This window comes from Nannobrachium achirus (genome assembly GCF_963921795.1).
Source record: "Nannobrachium achirus genome assembly, chromosome: 9".
In the NCBI taxonomy this organism is placed as follows: Eukaryota; Metazoa; Chordata; class Actinopteri; order Myctophiformes; family Myctophidae; genus Nannobrachium; species Nannobrachium achirus.
The window spans coordinates 38,169,512-38,192,686 of NC_137818.1; the positions used below are offsets into that span (position 1 = coordinate 38,169,512).

Consider the following 23,175-nt stretch of genomic DNA (forward strand, 5'->3'; position numbering starts at 1 on the left):
GTTTGTGTCTGAAAAGCCCAAGTAAGCTAGCCTACGTTACTATGGTAACCCGACAGTGCAGATCTAAAAGCTCAGAACGCGTCGCGGATGCGATGTGTTGTGAGCTTGTAGATCTGCTCCTTTGAAAGCCATACCCGCTGTGCTGTACGGAGAAGTATAACTCGGGCAGTCAGGCTGTGGAGCTATACTCTATGCTGTGGAGAGGCGACTTTTGGGAAGATGATTGCAATATTTTGGCTTATCGCCGAACCTTAATTAATAGATACGGGGGTGCGGTAATTACCGCAGTACCGACGGTAAATGGGAAGACGGTAATCGCGGTAACAAAATGTCCATACCGCCCCAGGCCTATGTGTGAGAGACTGTGAGATGCCCCATTGCAAGCTCAACCAAGAGAAATGTTGGTGCTCTTCACTGACTAATTCATTAGTAATCAGGTTAACTCACACACACAGTCATGCGCGCACACGCACACGCACACGCACACACACACACACACACACACACACACACACACACACAAAGTGGCTACTGTACATCTAATATAGATAAATAGATATTGTATCAGTATCAGTTATCCAGTGAGTGACCAATGAATATGTAATAACAGTATATTGCCATACCTTTTCACCAATAGAATGCTCACAAGGGACGCAAGGTTTAACCAGTTGGCATAACCCTTTTACTTAGTTGATCTATGCTAATATTTCACTTCAAATCTCTTTGCCGCAACGCAACATGCTGTGAGCATGTCTGCTCGCCCCAGAATAGGGACGCCAGGGTTCATGTGGTTAAAGTGATTCACTCAACAATTAGTGTGGAGACACCCTGATTTGGACACATGAACTGGACCAGCGTATCGTCGTTGTCGGGTGGAAGCCTTGTATGTCCAAAACCGTTGGTTTTGCACTTATCAATTTAAAAATGATTTAAACTAGTGAAAACAGCCGATCTACAAGCACACAACGCCTCGCACCGCGAGGCGTTGTGTGCTTGTAGATCTGCTGTTTTCACTACTTTTGTGCGACGGCCTTGTTGATGAAGCAGGGCTTTACTTCACGGAAAAATGTACAAATTTGAAACTTGGAGATACGAGGTTTCTGCCCGACAGCGACGATATTGGAGCCAGCGTATTGGAGCCTCACCGAGATCATCTCGTCCTTCTTGCACTGCTGGGACAAGTCCCGGATCCCATTGACGAAGAGCTTGTTGGCGTTGACATAAGCCTTCCCCGCCTCAATCATGCCACTGCATAGCTTCACCAGCTGGGGAGGAAAGAGAGAGAGGGGTTAGTTTAGTTAGTTAGTTAGTGTTATGAGAGTGCCAGAGACAACATGTTGATAGCAAAGTGTGTGTAGGAGCCAGATGGGGTTTGTATTTGTGCACTGGATTGGTTTATTGATTTGTGATAGATGTAGGCACCGCATTGGCACTTTGATGGTGGGAGTGTCTCTGTGGGTGGCACGCACCTGAAGGCTGTTTTGACTGTGGGTTAGGGTGAGCTGGAGAGAACAATTATGTTGACTGCATTTTGCTCACTGTTTAATGTATTTCTTGCACATATTTATGTATACATATTTAGTGGAAATTGTATTGTAATTAGTGTCACCGAAATAAAGCTTTCGTTTGAACGCTAGTCCTTTTAGTGTGCGCGTCATACAAGTTTTCTATCTCCCAAGCTTAGCCTGCTGGCTGATCGATTCATTGGGGATCTGTCAGCAGCAACAGTGTGTGGTGTGGTGTGGTGTGGTGTGGTGTGGTGTGGTGTGTGCGTGTGCGTGTGTGTGGCGTGCCGTCTAGAAATGGGTCTGTCTGTCTGTGAGTCTGCGTGTGTCTATAGTCAGAGGAGCACGAGACATAAATCTGCTCTGCATGACACTCACACTTTACAGCAACTCATTTATTCTGCATCAGATGCTCTATTGCAAACCTCCAACTTCTATTTCCAGCGTGCAGAGTCTGACACACAATCGTTCTGCTTTTAAGCATGTGCTTGTCATTACCACACATGGACATAATGCATGTCACACAGTTGCATGTTTTCTTTCTTAAGGCTTCAATTATCAGCTGTGGTAACATGGAGCGTGGTAGTACATTCTCAGGTGGGGTACATATGTTTGTTAGCCTATGACATCATCATAATATGAGAATAGCGTGAAGTCTTAATGTTAACCAGGGCTTGGGGATTTAAGTCAGACACTGGTCATTATGGGCTGTGGCTTGTTAGAGAACTTTGAACATGAATGTTTTGTGTGGAACTTTTTGATTTAATATGTTGCAGTCAATGCAAAATGCCTTTATTTCTGGTGCAAATAAACCATGAGAGACTTTACAGTAACAAAGGACTTGTCAGAAGGGTTAACTTCTGACCACTGAAATTGTTATGTGTGCCGTAGCCTGTTTCCCTAATATCCTTTCTTTTGCTTCTCCAATCCTGAGAGGATTTTCCCCCTTCGCTCTTTCCCTCTCTTTCTCTCTCTCTCTGTGTTCTCAAGCCAGACCCTCTCTGTTCCTCAATACCCTCTTCACCAGCAAAGTCCCACTTCCTACCAGCTGCTAAGCAGACTTGAGCAACCTTGTCCCTCTCTCTAATTCCCAAAAGGAGCCCAACAGGGCTGAGAAATGAGCTGGGAAGGGACAGTGGGGAATCCCACCTGTTTGCTCATGCAGGGAGAAGACAAGCAGATATAGTGGATTAGTGCTTCAGCAGTTGGGGTCACGCTACTGTAATGCCTGTGTGTGTGTGTGTGTGTGTGTGTGTGTGTGTGTGTGTGTGTGTGTGTGTGTGTGTGTGTGTGTGTGTGTGTGTGTGTGTGTAAGCAATAAAACATTGACTCAGTTTCCACTGTTGAGCTAGAGCATAAAAACCCCATTCAAGGAATGCACTGTACATTCATGTACACACATTGCACACATGACAAGGTTATGGTCACAGCATCTCAAGCTGGGGGTCGAGACCCACAGATGGACCACAAGATGATCTTAGGTTGGGAAGGGTTGAGTTCATATTAGATGATGATTAGCATATAAATATATGTCTTTTTCTAATATTTACAGCATCTAGACTTTTTCCAGACAATTTTCCAAATAAAATGTTCTATAAAGCGTGTAACAAATTATTGGTTGGCATTGTACAGTAGTTCATTCTATGAACTTTACAACATTCTCTTTACAACAGCAAGAAAGTGTCCTGTCCTGTCATTTCTGTGGTCACTACATGAAAAGGCAGAGATTTCTTTAAGCCGTCCTGAAATAAATTGATGTTATATCACATCACACTGATAAAAAATAGTAACATAACAGTTGTAGGAACAGGATTTGCTTGCAATGAGAGTGCCAGGGTGAATATATACTGTAAGCACAGTATGCATCACTGGCTCAATAAGTTCCTTGTTCTGATTTTCTTTCCCGCACATAATCTAATTTTCAAACCCTGTAATTGGATTAGCGTCTTTCATGCAGTGTTCCGAAAACAACCCCAAATCACTCCCAGAACAGCACATATTGTTCAATCAATATGCTATTGCTACATTGTTTGTTGAACATAGTCTACCTATGGTAACTTTATAAAACATAGCATGTAAACACTATATTTTGCAGTTATTGTCTCTCAAGAGAAGAATATGTGATGGATGCCAGGCCACAATCACAATGTCAATTTAGTGTCCAGACCAGAACAATTCCGCTATTTCATGGTGATCGCTCAAAGGAACCATAATAGAGCGGTTTCCGAAAAATGATGACAGTGAATGAAGAGCAGAGTGACTGATTAATCCTTCCTCTCACAGACACATACTGTAACTCAAGGTCAAAAGGAACAGATGGACTTGTGACATTAGCATTAGAGGCCAAGCATCTGGTCCCGTCGTTTAGGGGTAACCGGATGCTTTGATAGATAGTTTGAATGCATTCTAGCAATGTCATCTCTGGCTATGCGTGAGAATGATTACATGTCGTACCCCCTTCAGCGGTTAAGTTAACAAAGTTAAGTAAAATCCACAGTCTTAATGTATTCATTCGTAACTCATCTGCATGAATGTAAGTAACCACATGGATCTGTAAAGGGTACAGTTGGTCACTCTCTGAGTGAATTTAACACTGAAGATTTTACTGCGTTCTATTAGCTGGATAAGCATTGCAGAACAGTGTTGGCAATGAGATGTATATGGCCCTTTCTCTAGTTGATGTGTATGTATAGCATATCTTTATTTGCTATACATAGATTTCATGTGCAAGTATCGCCAAAAAAGGAAAAAGGCAGCTATTGATCCAGAGCTACTACTAGGATTAATCAAAGCCTTGAAAAGCCTGCCGCAAAAGAGTGGATGTTTGTGTGTTAATCACTTTGTTTGTAAACCCGTCCAATTAGACAGCAGTGTTGCACTTTCATAGCCTTCATCCTTTAATCCTGCAATACCAATTTCTAATGTTATTCCTTATGGAGCATGTACTGTAATGTACAGCTGACAATAATCCAAGAATAGATTATATTTGTAATATATTAATTTCACAAGAAGCTTTCATTAGGCCTGCACTGATACTTTACTGTACCTTCTGTCAAAACAAAATCCAGTTGTACAAACAGTAGCTCTCCCTTATGGAAAGCCATGTGTTTTGCGTCGCTTGAAGGCTAGTAGGCTACTATAACTTAACAAGTGGTGTGTGTTTGATCTGGTTTTGATTATGTAAAGTTTGGCATTGAGTTTGGCAAAAAAAGATGTTCACAGAGAACAGTGCACTTACCTTATCGAGCTTTGCTTCAATTTCCACAACCTCCGTCTCCACCTCATCGATATTTGCCCTGGAGGGGGAGACATAAGGAAATGTTGGAGTGAACACTTAAATAACCAGTTGATACTCCTGTCCTAATTGGAATCGAAACCATTATCAATCTCTACGTCTTCTTTTTTTTATATATATTTACAGAAGTCTCTCACTGGAAAGCACTGCCATTCCGCAATCTGCTTCTGATTTCTCCATGTCCTCAGACAGTATGCGGATGGTGTTCCATAAATCGAAGCTTGTCAGAGGGCTGTTCCGGAGAGCCAAAACCCACACATGTTCGAGCGTAAAGGGCAGAAGTTTGGGGTGTAGTATACTGCTGAGGGAGTGCCCTTAAGTGACTTGGACACCACCTTACCAGCCCAGGAGCAGGCTAGCAGCTCAGCACAGTCACACAAATACACAACCCAGTGTGAGGAATCAATGTGACTTTTACCGTCACAGACCAAAACCTCAACGCACCTGCCCACCGCTGCCCACACCAATATCAAAACCAACACCACTACCACACCCAACCACATCTGGAGGTCCCTGGGCAGAGAGGATGATTTACAGCCAGGAGTGGGCTAACCGGCTGGCTGACGTCTACCCAAACATCATTCCTCAGAGGCCACAGCTGTAGGGCGGTTTCTCCCAATGCTCATCTGACAGCTTCATGTCAATGAGAGAGTGGGTTTATATCGCCATTGTCGGGTGGAAACCTTATTTTGTATTTATCATTTTTGAAATGATCTAAACTAGTGAAAACAGCCGATCTACAAGCACACAACGCCTTGCACCGCAAGGCGTTGTGTGCTTGTAGATCAGCTGTTTTCACTACTTTTGTGCGACGGCCTTGTGTGATGAAGCAGTGCTTTACTTTGCGAAGAAATATACAAATTTGAAACTTGGAGATACAAGGTTTCTGCCCAACAGTGACGATATATGGAGCTATGGTCAGAGGCGAAGGATTGTTATTCTCCTTGCTGCTGCTTGCTATCACTATCTGCTGCCCAAACTCCAGTCTCCGCTCCCCGCCTCTCTGTGGTAGAGTATATTATGGTCTTGATTCACCACTTCAGCACAGTAGAGGTTTCCACTGATTAGACTGCTTATGTACTCTAACGAGCTATCTGTTAAACACAAACCCACATTTAAAATAAATGTTCTTTTTATTAGAGGGAGAGAGAGGGGGGAGGGGGGGTCTGGCTGTAAATTAAGACTACAGCCTCACACAGCAGCTTTGTAAAAGGAATATCTGTACTGTATTATCGACCACGAGTGGCTGGATGCCACAGTATGTATCCCCTCATCTCTCTTACTGTCTCTCGCTCTCTCTCTCTCTCTCTCTCTCTCTCTCTCTCACTCTCTCTTTCTCTTGGTCGCTCTCTCCATCTGACTGTCTCTCTCTCTCTTCACCATATCCCTTGGCCTTGGGTGGATTAGCTTGCTTGGCTGGGCTGCAGCATGCTCAGGGGGAGGAAGGACGGCAGGCACGTGCTGCCTCTCCACCCCCACAGCCTCTACTCTCACTGCCTCCATCAAAATGGAAAATAACACACACACACACACACACACATTAGGGAGAGAAATATCTGCCAAAAATAAAGAGGACTGGAAACATACATTACCTAACTAAGCGATACCATATTATTATTATTCCTCGCACGTGTGTTATTGTAACCTCAACTGATCTCCTCCAGGACACACCCTCCTCCTGCTCACCACGCCCAGTGCTAATACTGCAGAGGCTATAATAGCCCACTCATAAGGGTTTCAATGATGTGCTTTTCTTAGAAACATCGCTTTTCCAAATTATTATGTGATAATGCGGAGTCGAGAGAGAGACAGCTGTTTGAGGAGGCTCACTCCCTTCACACGTTTCACCTGCATCCATTGGCATGCCAGTGATGGTCCAGTTATACTTGATTTATTATATCCTGACAAGCACTTACACTTTTTAATGAGAATTGATTCTACCTGCTAATGGGTTGATGTGATTAACATGCAAAAGCCAAACCACAAGGCAGATATCCCCTCTTCAACCCCGGTTTACCTGGCATCCCTATGTTGGGAATGTAATTTTATAGGCACAAAAGATAAATAATACATTTTAATAAATACAAATTGAGAACAACAAAAAAAAAGCCTCCCTCCCAAAAGAAATATATATAATGTTTATAGAATTATAAGCTTGTAGATTGTACATGGAGCTTGTAGATTGGCAATTTTATTTATTTTTGGAATAGGGTTTATTTGGTTTATTTTGGAATTTGGGCTGGTTAATGCAAGTACAATCAGATTTAAGGCTTCTGCTCTGAGTACATTAGGGATGGGACGATGTGAAAATGTCATATCACGATTATCGTGACAAAAGAAATCGTGATTTACAATATTACCGCGATAATCAAAATCCATCATCCTGAGGGGGAACATTTGCCAAAAAATTGCAGATCTACAAGCTCCCAACGCATCACAAGTACGTATGACCCCCTGTTGATATTATAGAGGGTTTAAGTGGATATGCAGCTCGGCAAATATAGGTGAACTGATCCCAGTGCATGACGGAGGACGATATCAAGATAAACTAGAAATACTGTTCCTTCGAAACAGTGTGGGCTCGATTCCAACCCAACAAATAGGATACTTTAAGGTACTGTAAGGTACAGTACCTTACAGTATTGTACTGTACCTTACTATACTGTACTGCACCTTACTGTACTGTACTGTACTGTACTGTACTGTAACTTACTGTACTTTACTGTACTCTACTGTACTGTACTTTACTGTATTCTACTGTAACTTACTGTACTTTACTGTACTCTACTGTACCTTACTGTACTGTACTCTACTGTACCTTACTGTACTGTACTGTACCTTACTGTACTATACTATACTGTACTCTACTGTACCTTACTGTACTGTACTGTACCTTACTGTACTATACTATACTGTACTCTACTGTACCGTACTGTACCTTACTGTACTGTACTCTACTGTACCTTACTATACTGTACTTTACTGTACTCTACTGTACTCCACTGTACCTTACTGTACTTTATTCTACTTTACTGTACTTTATTGTACTTTACTGTACTCTACTGTACCTTACTGTACTGTATTGTACTTTACTGTACCTTACTGTACTGTACTCTACTGTACCTTTCTGTACTGTACCTTTCTGTACCTTACTGTACTTTACTGTACTCTACTGAACCTTACTGTACTTTTACTGTACTCTACTGAACCTTACTGTACTGTACATATTCTATGTGTTCTAGATCTACATTTTTGATTCTGTGTTTGGGAACCAGCAACTGTCAAATGGACTCCAACTGTAGTGGAGTATATTGAGTGCATATACTGTAGGCTAACAATCCCAGATCACATCTGTCCTCCACTATGTCTATAACCAAGGCGTTCTTCTATGTGGCCACTCCAGACTGAGGAGTGGAGCATGGCTTTTATTGTGTTTGTGGATCTGACTTGGAAATGCATTGGTTTTGATATCTCCCTGACAACCAACAACAACCACTAATATGGCTGACTGTCCCTGCGGGCTCTAGGATATATGGCTATGGGATTTACATCCCATCGCCCGGACTTGATTCTTGATCACAGCTGTGTAATCAGTAGAGTGGAGAGGGACATTTATTTATAGTTTTAACTATAACTATAGTTTTATACATCACACAGCTTAGACATTTGGATCAAATCAGAGAGCAGACCTGTGTGAACGCAATGATATAGATAGCATATCTGAAGTGTGAACACTGCAGCCACAGCGCCTTAACATAAACATGGGTCTATTATCCTTCTCTCCACTCTACTAAACCCATTGGAAATGCATTGGGTGCTTAAAGTTAAACATTTTTATTTTTTTATATTTATACTACAAAACATTTCAAAACCAAAAGTACAAGCACACGTGTCCTCAGTAAGCTGAACACATAAAAATTTGAATGGTGTTGAAAGGTGTAAGCGTTTAAGAGATGAAGCGCGCCAAAGTTTTGAGGAGATACACATATAGCTATAAATAAATAATGAAGATAACATACGTGTGCTCGCCTTCCAGGCGAGCCCACAATTAAATCTCCATGATACGATTATCGTGAGTGTTTTTTATCACGATAAACGATAATATCACTTATCGTCCCATCCCTAGAGCAGTGGTTCTCAACCTGTGGGTCGGGACCCCCAGGGGGGTCCCCAAATTATTTTGGGGGGTCCCCAGATGATTAACTTAATGTGTAATGTTGTTTTCTCACTCAACAGTAAACAAACCAACATAAAGTTTAAGTGTAGAGAGGGTATGATCTATCTAGTCTCTACACATTTCTAAAAAGACAATTTAAGGACTTTTTAATACTTCTAAAATGACAAATTAAACACTGGCCAAATTGTCAAATATTAGAGGCAGAAATTGTGAAAATAGCCGATCTACATGCTCACAACGCCTCGCGTTGCGAGGCGTTGTGAGCATGTAGATCTGCTATTTTCACAATAGAACCATGTTATACAAAATCTAATGCCTCAACTCTTAGTGCTTGTCAGGGTGGGGGGTCCCCAGTTAAAATATGATTATTTTGGGGGTCGCGGGCTGAAAAGGTTGAGAACCACTGCCCTAGAGTACATTTGAAGCCCATCTCTCAACAGAGCGGTTCCTCCACAAGTGAAGCCAGCTCAGGCTTCAATGAGCCTTCTGGTCGACGGCCTTCTGAGCCCCTGGCTTGCCAGATGTGTCTCCCTAGTGTACGGTAGGGGGGTGGGGGGACGGGAGGGTCAGGGGGGCTGGCTTGCAGGACAGCTGCTCCTGTCGGACCCCTGGGGGTCTCCCCACCTCAATGCACATGCCTCTAATAATGGACCACATAGACAACCCCCAGGCATGTAGCTATGGCAACCCTCCATTAAGTGGGCCGCAGTCAGTGGTCCCCGGGCTTGCATGTTGACCCTAACTCACGCCACACACAGCGGAGTGGCCACTTAGATAATAACACGATTCACACAACAAGGCCACTGAAAGGATGTGACAGCCCCCATAAGGACTGATCAATTGAACAGGCGCCATTAAAGAACCCATCAATAGACTAGTGTCACACAGTGGCAGTAAAAACTGGTTCAAATCTCCTTCACAAAGAAAAGTAAGAGGCGTCCCTGATTGACCAGCAAAACTCAACAACGTACAGCAGGGGTCTTCAACGTTTCAGGCCAAGGACCCCTTAGTTCAGAGAGAGATGAAGCAGGGACCCCCCACAACCTTTTTGTAGATTCCATATAGTTTCATCGTTTGACAGCGCAATCATCATAGTATTTTGGATTCATGTAAATTTGTGTTTTCAGATATTTAACCACTTGAGCCGTCATTACCTAATAAACTTGACCTTTTACTCTGTACTTAGTCTGCTCTTTTTCCCCTCTACACCAAACCTCTTTGTCGAAAACAAGTTGTAGAGCTTGTAGATCTGCTATTTTTGGCTACAGTTCTCAGAATATGGACACTAGGGTTCAAGTTGTTAATATAAAAAGGATTGGAAGATTTGGAGGACCCCCTGTAGTAACTCTGAGGACCCCCTAGGGGTCCCGGACCTCCTGTTGAAGACCCTCGACGTACAGAGCTTATAATGCAGGTAGACTGGTGAAACATCACACCTCACAGCAGGCGTTCAGAACCGGTTAGGGCAGACTGAAACCCACATGCAGCGGCTTGTCTTTGGGATTAATCTGGGATCGTTTTGGGGGTTTATTTCTGACATGGAACATTGCCCTTCGAGGACCACAGCGGTGTTAAAAAAGCACAATAAATGCGTAGATTGTGCTGTGCAAGCAGGGCTCAGGCTGGTTTGTGGCCCGTCAACGTGCTGACAGGGCGTCCAGAGAGGGAAGGACCGAGGTGCTGTTTACTACAGCAACGCTCCCTGAGAGGAACGCATGCACACGACATGTTCCTCTTCGTTCACAAGCCACCTCGCATCTTAACTAAATTCACATGGTGGCCGACCGCACGCAGTCAAATCCTCACTGTTCATTTAACTCTGAGAGTGTAATAAAATGTGTAAGAAATTCCATTCTTTACAGCCTATCAGAGCTAAATTAAGACAGGATATGACTGTGCAGGAGTTCCGACAAGATGGCGACCGAGTAGGACGCGTTTGTTGAGCTCTGTGGAGGTGCATAGTTTTCACATTTTTTAAGCCCATTTTTTACTGCCTTTATAGTTCTTTTGAGACTTTAAACGCCCAAAACACTGGTGAGCGTCTGTTTTTGCAGTTGTTTCGTGTTTCATGCCGAATACGATTAACACGAGGTCGAGGAGTACCAGGTCTCCGACCGCAAACGCCGACAACATGGCCGGCGCAATGCAGGGCGACGCTGACGCTCCGGTTACAAAGAGCATGCTGCGCGAGGTCCTCAAGGAATCACTGAAAGAGTTTATGGATGGTTTTATTCAACCCATGATGCTTGGCTTGGAGAAGAAATTACTGAAGAAGATTGATGACTTCGGAAAGGAGCTGCGTCCTGCAGTCGCCACGCTGAACACGACCGTGGCTGAACATGGGGAGGCCATTGAGAACTTTGGTTCCTCCATGGACAGTTTGCAGATGTGTATCACTGAATTGGAGAGAAGATGTGCTAATCTGGAGGAGAAGCTCGTCATAGCAGAAGACCGGAGTCGTAGGAACAACATAAGAGTGATTGGGATCTCTCCTGGGCTAGAAAAGGCTGACCCAGTGGCCTTTATCCAGTCTTTTTTGCAGAAAACATTCCCCGACGAGTTTCCCGACTCCCCCCCGGAGGTGGATCGTGCTCATCGGACCGGCAATCCACGTTCTGATAAGCCAAGGGCTTTCCTGGCAAGGATCCATTTTTTCCGGGTAAAGGAACGCATACTCCAGCTCTCCAGGAAAGCAGGCCAACTGACATACAATGGCAAAAAGGTGTATATTTTCCCCGACTGGTCTGCTGAAACATCAAAGAGAAGGGCAGCTTTCGGGCCAGTAAAGGAATTCCTACGTTCCATCACCGCGGAAGGGGTTAAATACGGAATAAGGCACCCGAGCAAATTCTGGATAACCGTGGATGAGGCGACTTCTACTTTCAACTCACCCAAGGAAGCTCTGGCCTTTTGCAAGGATAAGTTCAAGACTCCAGGTGCTGCGGACGAGACTCTAGCTACGCAGGATGATGAGACGACAGTTACAGAGAACTAACTTTTACCAGGGACACTTTTGCTTTCGTGATCGCGTGCTTTCAAACACATTCTGCCGATGTGATATCCTTTTGCCTTTAATGGACTGTTGGTAAGCTGGCTGGGACTTTGGAGATGACTTTTACGCAGCGTCTTTCTTTCCTCACTCTCTCCTCCTCCTCCTCCCCAAAGGGTGAGTTGTTAATGTAAGCCTACTTATTGTTTTGGACTCATCATCTGACTTGACGTTGTGTTTTCAAGTGTTTCGTTTCATAATACCTATTTTATTTGTTTTATTTTTTAACAAGATCTGTAAGCAGATGGGTGTTACTCGTTTTAATTTAGGTTACCGCAAGGAGAGAGGATTTAGGGCTGCTAAAGCTATAAGCATAATTCATTGTCTTTTTTGTTTGAATATAATGGACATTGTTCTTGTTATTATTGTATTCCTTTTCTTTGCTCTTATTGAGCGTTGTGCTGCTTACTATATAGGTCTAGAGGGTTTTATCTCTCTCTGTTAAGCTTTGTCTAACGTGTTCCGTGTCGCGGTTCGGACGGAGCCTGCTCTCTCTATCGTCTTCCCTCTATGTCTCTCTATCTATCTCGGCTTTCCCTCTCTCTCTCTCTCTCTCTCTCTCTCTCTCTCTCTCTGGCTCTCTCTCTCGCTGTGTGTTTGTGTGTGTGTGTGTGTGTGTGTGTGTGTGTCTTTCTCTCTCTCTCTCTCTCTCTCTCTCTCTCTCTCTCTTTCTGTTAGGTAATGGCGGCTATGTTGGTTGTTAGTTTATGGTTCGTTTATGCCGCCTAAAACGCTACTTTTTCGGGTAGGAGGGCGAGACTGGGCTTTGGCCTTTGTATTGAGTAATGTAGCCTACTGTTTAAGGTGAAACAGATATAAATAATATGGTCTAAATTGTGAAGGCTCCGCGGTTCCAGAGACCACTCGCTCTCCCGCCCTTTCTCTATGTCTCTCTACCTATCTCTGCTTCTCCTCTCTCTCTCTCTCTCTCTCTCTCTCTCTCTCTCTCTCCCTGGCTCATTGACTCGTTCTTTTTTTTCCTTTTTTTTCTAATCTCAATAGCTGGCGGATGTACGATCTCGTGGCGCGTTGGCTCTACGTGCTTGTGGATCCGCTGTCTGGGGGGGGGGGGGGGGGGGGTAGTTATTTACCTACTTTACTTGTTAAAATGTTAATTTACTTGTTAAAATGTTAATTTCTTGATGGGGGGAGAGGGGAGCTCTGTATTGGGATATTTATTTTGTAGTCGTGATTGGGTAGGTTCACTGTTTGAAGTATGGTAGTTTACTGTTTAAGACGGAAACAGACTTAACTAATATGATTGACATTTATCTAAGTTTGCACTGGCCTTTTGGGCATGTACAGGGAGCTGTATATGGCGCAGTATGCATTATGTGTGCTGTGTTGTATATGGTTTCCTGATCATACATAACTGTGTTTTATGTAAATACTTATGTATACAGACTTTTCTTTTCTTTCCTTTTTTTCCCCCTTCTAATTAGTAATTGTGGTTTGTATGCATGGATGCATGGGGGGGCTGTATGTGGCGCAGTATGCATTAACACTGTGTGTGCTTTGCTGCATATGGCCCCCCGGATGTGCTTTTAATTTCTATTTCTAACTACATATGTAAGTGCATATATTTTTATACCATATACACTGATTTCCTTTTTTATTTATTTTTATTATTAATATTATATTAGTGCCTTGTCGTGGTGACAGCCTTATTTCCACTTATCTGTCACAAGTGTTTGGTTATTTGCATTAGCGTGGCTTATAGGGCTTTATCACATTCTAAGTGGGCCTAATGCTGGACTGATTATTATTATTACAGTTGTTATAGTCCCCTCAATTTTTTTTTTTTCTTCCCTTTATTCTTTTCTTTTTTCTCTCCCCCTTCTTTACTAGAAATGTTAACATACCATTCTCATTTATTTAAGTGATATGAAGTGGGGAGATTGATCATAATTTGAGCTGATGGAATGTTTGAGAGCTATTCAGCCACAAGAAGGCACTTTTTTGTTGTTGTTGTTTTTACTTTGGTGATCTGTTATATATTTACATAACCACCAGAGGGCAATGTATGGTTACTTTTGGGCAGTTACTTGTTTGCACTCTCTGACAGAGTGAAATGAAGGTTGACTAATAGGTTGATGGGGTGGGGAACTGTTTTTGTGCACTCTGATGCTAATGGGGTTTTCCCCCTCAAGCTTCAATGTTATGTGTTTTTTTATGTTCGTTTGATGTTGCTTTTTCCTTTCTGTTCCTTTTGGGGTTGTTTTGTTTTTCTGTTGGGGAGGTTTGTTGTGAGGGACCAACTAGGAAATTCTAAAATGTTCTACTGTGCTTGCTGTGCGTATGGTTTGAACCACAATTATGACAGAATATAAATTTCTAAGTTTCAATGTAAGGGGAGCGAATATACCGCATAAGCGAACCAGCATTTTGGGGGTTTTGCGATCTAAATCAATTGACTTTGCATTTATACAGGAGTCTCATCTTTTAAAAGAGCATTCCAACCGATTGGCTAATAAACATTATCGTGTTTTAGCCTTTTCAGCTGCTTCTTCCAAAACCAAGGGAGTAGCCATATTGGCTAGACGTAACCTTAGGTTGGATTCTTTGGGTGATTGGTCTGACAGTGACGGGAGGATAGCTGTTGCTAAAATCCGCTTGGAGGGTAAAATGCTAGCACTAGTCTCTGTGTATGCTCCAAATGTTTTAGACAAAGAGTTTTACAAATTACTAACTAAAACCTTATTGGAACTGACGGATTTCAAAATCATTGTTGGTGCTGACTTCAATGCAACATGGCAACATAACCTAGATAGATCCACTGGGGTAGAAAGCAGAGAACAAGCACTAGCGTCTGCAGAACTACGTGCTTGGGCAAACTCAACTGGCTTACTCGACATCTGGCGTTTAATGAACCCAACGGTTAGAGATTTTTCTTTTCTGTCGGGTAGGCATGCTTCATTCTCTAGGATCGATTACGTTTTTGCCCCTGTTAGCTTGTTTCATAAAATTGCCAAGGTAGAGTTGCTCCCAATGTCACTCTCGGATCACAAGGCGGTGCTGTGTGTTGCTTCACTGAAACAGGTTATAGATAGAGCTCCTAGATGGCGGTTTAACACCACACTGCTGCGCGATGCGGCATTTGTAGCTCAGTTTCAAACTGGTTTGCGTGAATTTATAAATATCAATACAGGCTCAGTTGAGGATCCCAGAATTCTTTGGGATGCAATTAAAGGCTTTATCAGGAGTAATACAACCCTCTATGCGTCCACTCAGAGAAAATTAAGGTCAGCCAAACTGGTGGAATTGGAATCTCGGTTTTCTACTTTGGATAATTCTCTCCAAAATAACTTTGATGTTAGTACAGCAACTCAGAGGGAGCTAGTTAAGAAAGAAATTAACTCCATTCTCAAGCGCCGCTCAGAATTTCAAATGAAACGCACAAGGCAAAACTACTATTTTAATAGTGCAAGACCCAGTCACTTACTGGCTTTACGTCTTAGATCCAATGAGCATTTTGCTGATATTGTTAGTGTCAAATCAACAACGGGAGCCATGGTTACAGAACCCAAAGAGGTCAATGCCACGTTTCGTGCTTTTTATGATGAGCTCTACACCTCCGAGGTCATTCACGATGATGCAGTATGCAATAATTTTTTATCCAACATACAGTTACCAACCCTTAGCGAGGCGGATGCGGAAGCCTTAGATAGACCGCTCCATCTGGCGGAATTACAGGAAGCTGTGCTCGCAATGCGTAGGGGCAAGTCGCCTGGTTTGGATGGGATACCCCCTGAACTTTATGCCATCTTTTGGGAAGATCTAGGTCAGCTGATGCTAGACATGTTTCGATATGCAATTGAAAGTGGCTCTTTCTCCAGGGATGTGAATGTAGCTATTATATCATTATTGTTGAAGAAGAACAAGGATCCCACAGATTGCGCAAGCTATAGACCGCTTTCACTTTTGAATTCTGATCTAAAAGTTTTTGCTAAGGTGCTTGCGCGTCGCTTGCAGGGTTTTATGACCACCTTAGTACACTGTGATCAGACAGGTTTCATAGGAACTAGACTAGCCTCTGATAATGCTAGACGACTATTGCATATCATCGATAGGGCTAAGGAGCTGAGGACCCCCGCCGCAGTGTTGTCGCTCGATGCGTTGAAGGCATTTGATCGTCTGGAATGGTCTTACCTGTGGGCTGTACTAGATAAAATGGGATTTGGTGCTTCATTCATACATTTTGTTAAAGTACTTTATTCTAATCCGTCAGCGATGGTCCTAACCGGTAAGATCTGTTCGCCGCTATTCACGATTGGCAGATCTTCGAGGCAGGGTTGTCCCCTTAGTCCTCTCCTTTTCGCACTTTCACTCGAACCCTTGGCTCAGACAGTGCGTCAGTCTGCAGATATTACTCCTGTTTCGATTAACAACACACAGCATCGCATTTCCCTATATGCTGACGATATTCTACTGTTCATTGAGAATGCACCACAGTCAATTACTCACGTCCTTCAAATCTTTGATCAGTTCAGTTCCATTTCCGGCTACAAAATTAATTGGACGAAGTCAGCCCTTCTACCTCTAAATGATCAGATGAGATCTGCTATCCTGCCGCCCATAATCCCAGTAGTAAGCCAATTCAAATATCTTGGCATAGATATTTTCCCCTCTCTTCAGGCTATTGTTAAGAACAACTATGGTGACACTCTAAATAAGATTTGTCTTGATTTAGATAGATGGTCATCTTTGCCCAACTCTCTCCAAGCTCGAGTTTCAATCATAAAGATGAATGTTCTTCCTAGGGTTAACTTTGTAAGCTCTATGCTCCCTTTGCCACCACCGCCGCAATACTGGAATAAGCTTCACTCTTCGATATCTAAGTTTGTGTGGAAAGGGAAACGCCCTCGTCTTAAACTTTCTCTATTACAGCGTGCTAGAGATGATGGCGGCCTTTCATTGCCCAACTTTAAATTTTATTATTGGGCCTTCACGCTCCGCCCCCTTTTAAATTGGTTTAACCCAGCAAATAAGGTTTCTTGGAGAGAGCTTGAGGAGAGTTTAGTGCAGCCTGTTGAATTGAGAGATCTTATCTATTCAAACATAACTACACATCAATGCAAAGTTCGCTTTGGACCTATCATTTCTCATTTAGTGGCAGTATGGAGAGCAGCTGAAAAGATGTGTAAGATTGATTGTAAATGGAACTTATTTTCCCCAGTGTTCAATAATCAAAGACTTTTAATCGAGGATCGCCCCATTCGCTTTCCAAGGTGGAGGGCTAAGGGGATTCGTACATTAGGGGACTTATTTGATAGAAATGGTTTACGACCTTTTCGAGATTTGTGTGACATCTTCAATCTGCCTGGAAATACCCTTTTTTTCTACTTCCAACTGAGATTGTCCATGAGGACCTATGGGGTCCCATGGCAAGCTCCCCTTAGATTGCACCCCTTCCATGAGTTTATCTGTGATGGTAACAGAACAAGAGGTTTGGTTTCCACCCTCTATGGTTTTTTATTAGACTGTAGTTATGGGCCCCTATCTGTTGATACTGTTTGGAGGAATGATGTACCAAATTTGGACCCTGACTTTTGTTGGGACACAGTGTGGTCTAACATTAGGCTATCTTCTAGAAATCCAGACCATCAACAAATTCATTTAAATTTTGTTCATCGGACTTATTTAACTCCCCGCAGACTATGTGCTATGAGGATTTTGAATAATCCCAACTGCACTCTCTGCGCCTCAAATAGTATTGGTACCTTCCTTCACATGGTTTGGGAATGCCCAAATGTGTCGTCATTCTGGAATATGGTTGCCTCAAAACTTTCAACTATTTTTAGTATTAATATCATATCTTCTCCTTCTTTATTTTTATTAAATGACGTCTCACAGTTGCAACTAAACAATATACGCAAGCGCATCTTCTTTGCTGGATTAACGGCGGCGAAGAAGATGGTAGCTACGCGGTGGAAACCTCCTCATACGTTAACGTTTCGCCAGTGGGCCTTAACCTTTCTAGATATAGTATATTTAGAGCAGTCGATAGCAAGGTTACACGGAGCAAAAGAAGAAAACATTAATATGTGGTCGGACATTGCAGATAAGCTTAAGGCTATGATTCAAGAAATCACTATATAGTGGTAACAGCCTAGCACAGGCATGCACTATTGTACATTCCGTGTTGGTCCGGGGAAAGGGGGTGGGTGGGTTTTCTTTTCCTTTTCTTGTTTTGCTATTGTTTGTGTTTGTCTGTTAATTGCATTTTTCTTTTGATTAATGTTTTACTTTTTCTTGTTCTATTCATATGTATGTCTCTAATTTTATGTTATGGAAAATAAAAATAATTGATAACAAAAAAAAAGGATATGACTGTGCACAAAGAGAGAGAGAGTGAGAGAGACAGACAGACAGACAGACAGAGAGAGAGCAGCTTCATTGGAAAAGGTGTAGCAGCATTATTTGCATGCTGCAGTATGAGCGCTCTCAGCCCCTCATTTCCATCTCTCATCTGCTTCTCTGTGAGCTTGATGGCTGAGAGTGATTGCAGCTGAGCACAGATGCCCCAGAGGGCTTGTGTTTTGGGAGACCCAAAACCCAACCCAGGCAGAGTGGCCCGGTGGTGGCCTGTGTATGGGTAAGGAGCAGGTGGGAGGCCGAGGATACGCAGTCAACACCGGGCCCACGCTCTGCAAGGTACTGACCCCTAAAAACACAAGCCGCCATGGGCTCCCAAAGCCACCCGCCAGCTGTGCTGCACCAACTGAACCTGCAAGAGGTGGGAGTTCCAGTGTGGGATGGGAACCAATGAGCAAGGCCGTTGCATTGCTGTCCCTCAGTTCCTGCGCTGCGCCAGCATACAAATAATGAGAACAGCTGTAGCTCAGCCTGGATGCTCCCTTCAAGTGATCCCTCTGTAATCAGTGAGCTGTTCCATTTTAATCCGCTCTTTGCTCTGTCTCACACTGCTCTATCTAGGTCGTCCTCAGACGAGCCCTCCATCGTTGTTTCCAGTCATCTCGGTTCTCCATACATCTGGCCAGCTCATTGGTGTTCTGTGTCCCTACGTCTTCCTTGAGTATGTCCACGTATGTTTTTGTGGGACGTCCTCGCGGCCGGTGCCCGTGTGTTGGCTCCCACAGTACCAATTTGCTGGCTGGAAGCTCCTGGTGTCTTTGGCAGTGTCCTGCTAGTCTCATTCTTCTGGTGGCAATTTTCTCGCTTACCTTTGGTATTCCCTCATACAGGCTCTCGTTTGTAACATGTGCACTCCTGTTGATGTTGAGTACTGCACGCAACATTCTAGTGTAGCACCCGTCTAGAGACTTCTGCAGGGTTGGCTTCAGGGTCCAGCATTCACTGCCATAGAGGAGAACAGACTCCACCGTTGCAAAGAAGAAGCTAAGTTTGATTTGGCGGGGGAGGTTAGAGTTCCATACACTGTTCATGCCGTTCAGGGCCCTCCAAGCGAGTGCCTTCCTTACTTTAAGGTCTTTCTCAGTTGAGTCGACCCATGCGCCCAGGTACTTGAAGTCCTTGACTTCCTTCAACACAGCTCCTTCTGTTGTTGTCAGAGGTGAGTGATCAGGTAGGTTATAGGTGATAACCTCAGTTTTCTTAGCGTTTAGCCTGAGACCAACTTTGGCACACTCTATCTCCACCCTGTTCAGGAGTTCTTGTGCTTGTTCCATGCTGTCGGAGAGCAGGCTGATGTCGTCCGCATAGTCCAGGTCTGTCAGAACTACTGCGGGATGCCGTCTTGACCTCCTTGGTGTTAGCGTGAAGCCAAGCTCTTGTTCCCGTCCCCCTATGGCTTTCCTGAGCGCATAATCTAGAACTATGATGAAGAGGTAGGGGGCTAGGGTGTCTCCTTGCATTACCCCAGCTCGGATGTCAAACACCTCACTGCTGCCATCTGGGGTCACCACTTTGGCCCTTGTTTTTGCGTACATGGTCTCGATAGCCCGGAGAATGTTGGGAGGGACATTGTAGGCCTCAAGGATCTTCACCATCTTGCTTCTGTGGATAGAATCAAAAGCCTTTTTGAAGTCAATGAAGCACAGTACAGCTGCTAGGTTGTTCTTTTTCACCTCCTCTATTAATCTCCTTAATGCCAGGATCTGTGCTACGGTTGTTCTCTCCTCTCGAAAACCATTTTGGTTCTCTCTCAGGTGAGGGTCGATGGCATGCCGTATCCTGTTCAGTATCATTCGGTTGAAGACCTTAGCAGTGATACATGTCAGGCTGATGCCTCTGTAGTTGTCTGGCTTTGAGAGGTCTCCAGCTTTAGGCACCGGGATGATATTAGACAGAGACCATATTTCAGGTTGCTTGTTGTGCTGTAGAGCATTGTTGCAAAAGTCTAGGATGAGGTTGTCTAGGTCGCAGTTCTTCAAGACCTCTGGGGGTATGCCATCCGGCCCAGCACTCTTTCCCTCTCTTAGGGTGGATTTTGCCCTGGCGAGCTCGCTGATTGTGAAGGGTCCATCGTCGATGTTCAGGCCCTGGAGGACTGTCGGTATATTTTCCTCCTCTCCCTCTTCCACTGATGTTCCCAGGAGCCTCTGGAAGTGGTCGAACCATGTTGCCACCCTCTCCTCTGGACTGTGTCCCTCCACCTGGCCCTCCTTGGCCCTCTTCCGCCCTGTCATCTCATTTATTACCTTCCAGGCCTCCCCGTATTGCCTTTCACCTTGCGCTGCCTGCACTCTTCGCACACTTTCCATCACTTCTTCCCCTTTGATGGCGTCGTAGGTGCTGAAGAGAGACTGTTTGGCCTCGTTCAGTGTCTCGCGACCCTCCTCTGTTGGTTCACGCTCAAAGTTGAGTCGTGCTTCCTCCATCCTGCCTCGTGCTGCTACAACCTTCGGGTGTCTGGACCGTGGTGGTGCTCTTACTCTGTTCAGCACTGGCACGCACAGTCTGGTCGCCTCCTCATTCGCTGTGATGAATCTCCCATATTCACGGCTGGGCTCCTCTCCCCTATCCAGCTGCCGAAAGCGCTTCCTGACTTCCTCCGAGTACCTGGTTTGGAGGCCCGGATTGGTCGTGAATGCCTTCCAGTCATGCCGAATCTTGGGGCTTGGCTTGGGGACCCTGAGGCTCAGTCGTACCCTCATGGAGACCACACGGTGGTCAGAGCCTACAGAGCTGAACGTGCTGTATGGCTCAGCGTTCAGGATGGAATTCCTCCACTTTTGCCTCACTAGGATGTAGTCCAACTGGTATAGCCTAGGTAGCTCCCCAGGCCTTGAGGCTCGGTCTCGGAAGGTCCATCTCTTCCCTGGTCCATCTCTTCCCTGTTCTCTTCCTGCTCAATATACCTTTAATCTTAGCTAAATTTAACAACCAGCAAGCAGGATTCCATCGATAAGGGAGAGAGGGAGCGGTTTGGGAGACCACACTGCAAAATCAGTAGTGTAAACTAAAGCTTAATTTACTAAATTGCCTGAGGTCCCCATTGTGACATGGCATGACAGCATTTTGTTAGAATATTGATTGCTTTATATGTGCCTTAAATGAGGTCGAATATAGTGAGGCTGAATGGGTGATTGGAGGGGGTGGTTCCTGAGCATGCCATGTTCCCTTCAGCTCTACTGAGCAGCAGCAGACCTTCCTGGTTTATTCTTAGCTGCATGGCATGCATGGCTTCTAATGCCCAAGCCCTGTCCAGCTCTCCTCTCTCCTCCTCTGGTGAGAAGGCTGGCCCACTACACAGGCTGATGCAGGGTCAGGCACATGCCCCCTATTTTTGTTTGTAAGAGTTGGCTGGACCCGCGCAAAATATATCCTTCTACCACCCTGCAGAGTGTAAGAGGGAGACTCGTATTTCAAACACAGTACTATGCCTTATTTGTTGGTATCTTCCAAATAAATTGCAATAATCCAGTTGGCGCCATACATTTTTCAACATTCCATTAACTTAAAATTGCAGTGCCTGCCTTAAACCATTCATCTGTAGTAACACGAGTCACCCGACCCCAATGCTTTTAGGGTGGAGGTGCAGGAGCAGTTCAAATGCCTCCCAAAATACCCTTCCTGAAATGCCTTCAAAATCCATGCTGTTGCTTCACGAGCCCAGGCTTTTGTTTCCAATTGAAAGCTTACATGTTCTCCTCTTACTCAAATTGGCACCACTGTTCTGAGAGTGAAGCCCCCCGACCCTGCTATATCAACAGCGGTCCCATTACTGCAGACCCCAAAGAGAGAGTGCTGCTGTTGCCGCACAAGCCTCACACGGTTCTTCAACACACGTCTGCACTAATGGCCTCACAGACCATGACATGTGTGTGCTCCAGCAATAATTACTCATTTATGCCTCAATTACAGCATGCCAGGAGCCCGGGCATTAAGCTGTCATCGGATGAGCTGATTCCCTTGCATGTTCTCTACGAGTCGTACAAACGGGGACCAAGCTGTATCCATCACAAGGTTACAATTTTGAGGCGCTGGACAATATTTTCAGTCTTGCAGCGAGCGGATGGTCTCTTTCTTCCCTTCCCCCTTCCCTTCCAGTGTCCTACTGGGCCAAATACTTGGGTGTAGCCAACAGCTGAGTGGCAGCCATTCACCCAATCTGGGAACCCATCGTCAAAGAAGAAAGGGCGACACCTATCGGTCGGCCTCTCTTCCTTTGACTCTGGGACCAACATAGAAAGGGGCGGGGATACATGGAATTCCCCGGTTGAGAACGAATTTTAAAACTAGTTCCGCTTTGAAGCCTGGTCCGCCCCTTGGTTTGGTTCCCTCCCGAAACTACTATAGCGGAACTGCTACTCTACACACGGAACACAAGTTACACAACAGACAACCACAACAACAACGACGCAACATAGATGCTACTGTGGACGAGGAACTGTTTTCTAGCGTGCTTACAAGTGTTTCTCAGTTACACAATATTGAACCATTAAAACCTCTTCAGCCCATTTGTTTTAAGTACTTGATAGATCGGCGACGACGGCGAGATGTTTGGCATGTTTGGCCGCCTGGATCCTGTTATCCTGCTTTCCCAGTGAGAAGGAACAAGGACCCCATCGTTTTTACCCCATATGCTGCGCTGAATGAAGCTGGATGATCTGCTGATGATCTGCTGCAGACCAGTGACCAAGACACAACGAATTTACCCACAATAAGCAAACGTTTATATAGCCTCGGATGTCATGGTGTGTTGCAATACAGTGGATTGATGTTT

At 44.4% G+C, this 23,175-nt stretch overlaps 1 protein-coding gene across 3 annotated transcripts in view; it reads right to left on the reverse strand.

Annotated features, from left to right (window-relative positions):
* acap3a (ArfGAP with coiled-coil, ankyrin repeat and PH domains 3a) overlaps positions 1-23,175 on the reverse strand; it is a gene marked incomplete at its 3' end in the record, with an annotated part of 100,105 nt that overhangs the window by 47,000 nt on the left and 29,930 nt on the right. For all 3 annotated transcript variants that reach the window (XM_080733329.1, XM_080733327.1, XM_080733328.1), the window contains exons 2-3: positions 4,744-4,801; positions 1,146-1,265 (exon numbers count right to left, since the gene is read on the reverse strand). In XM_080733329.1, coding sequence (XP_080589455.1) covers positions 1,146-1,265; positions 4,744-4,801 — 178 coding nt within the window. The remainder of the gene's footprint in view (positions 1-1,145; positions 1,266-4,743; positions 4,802-23,175) is intronic.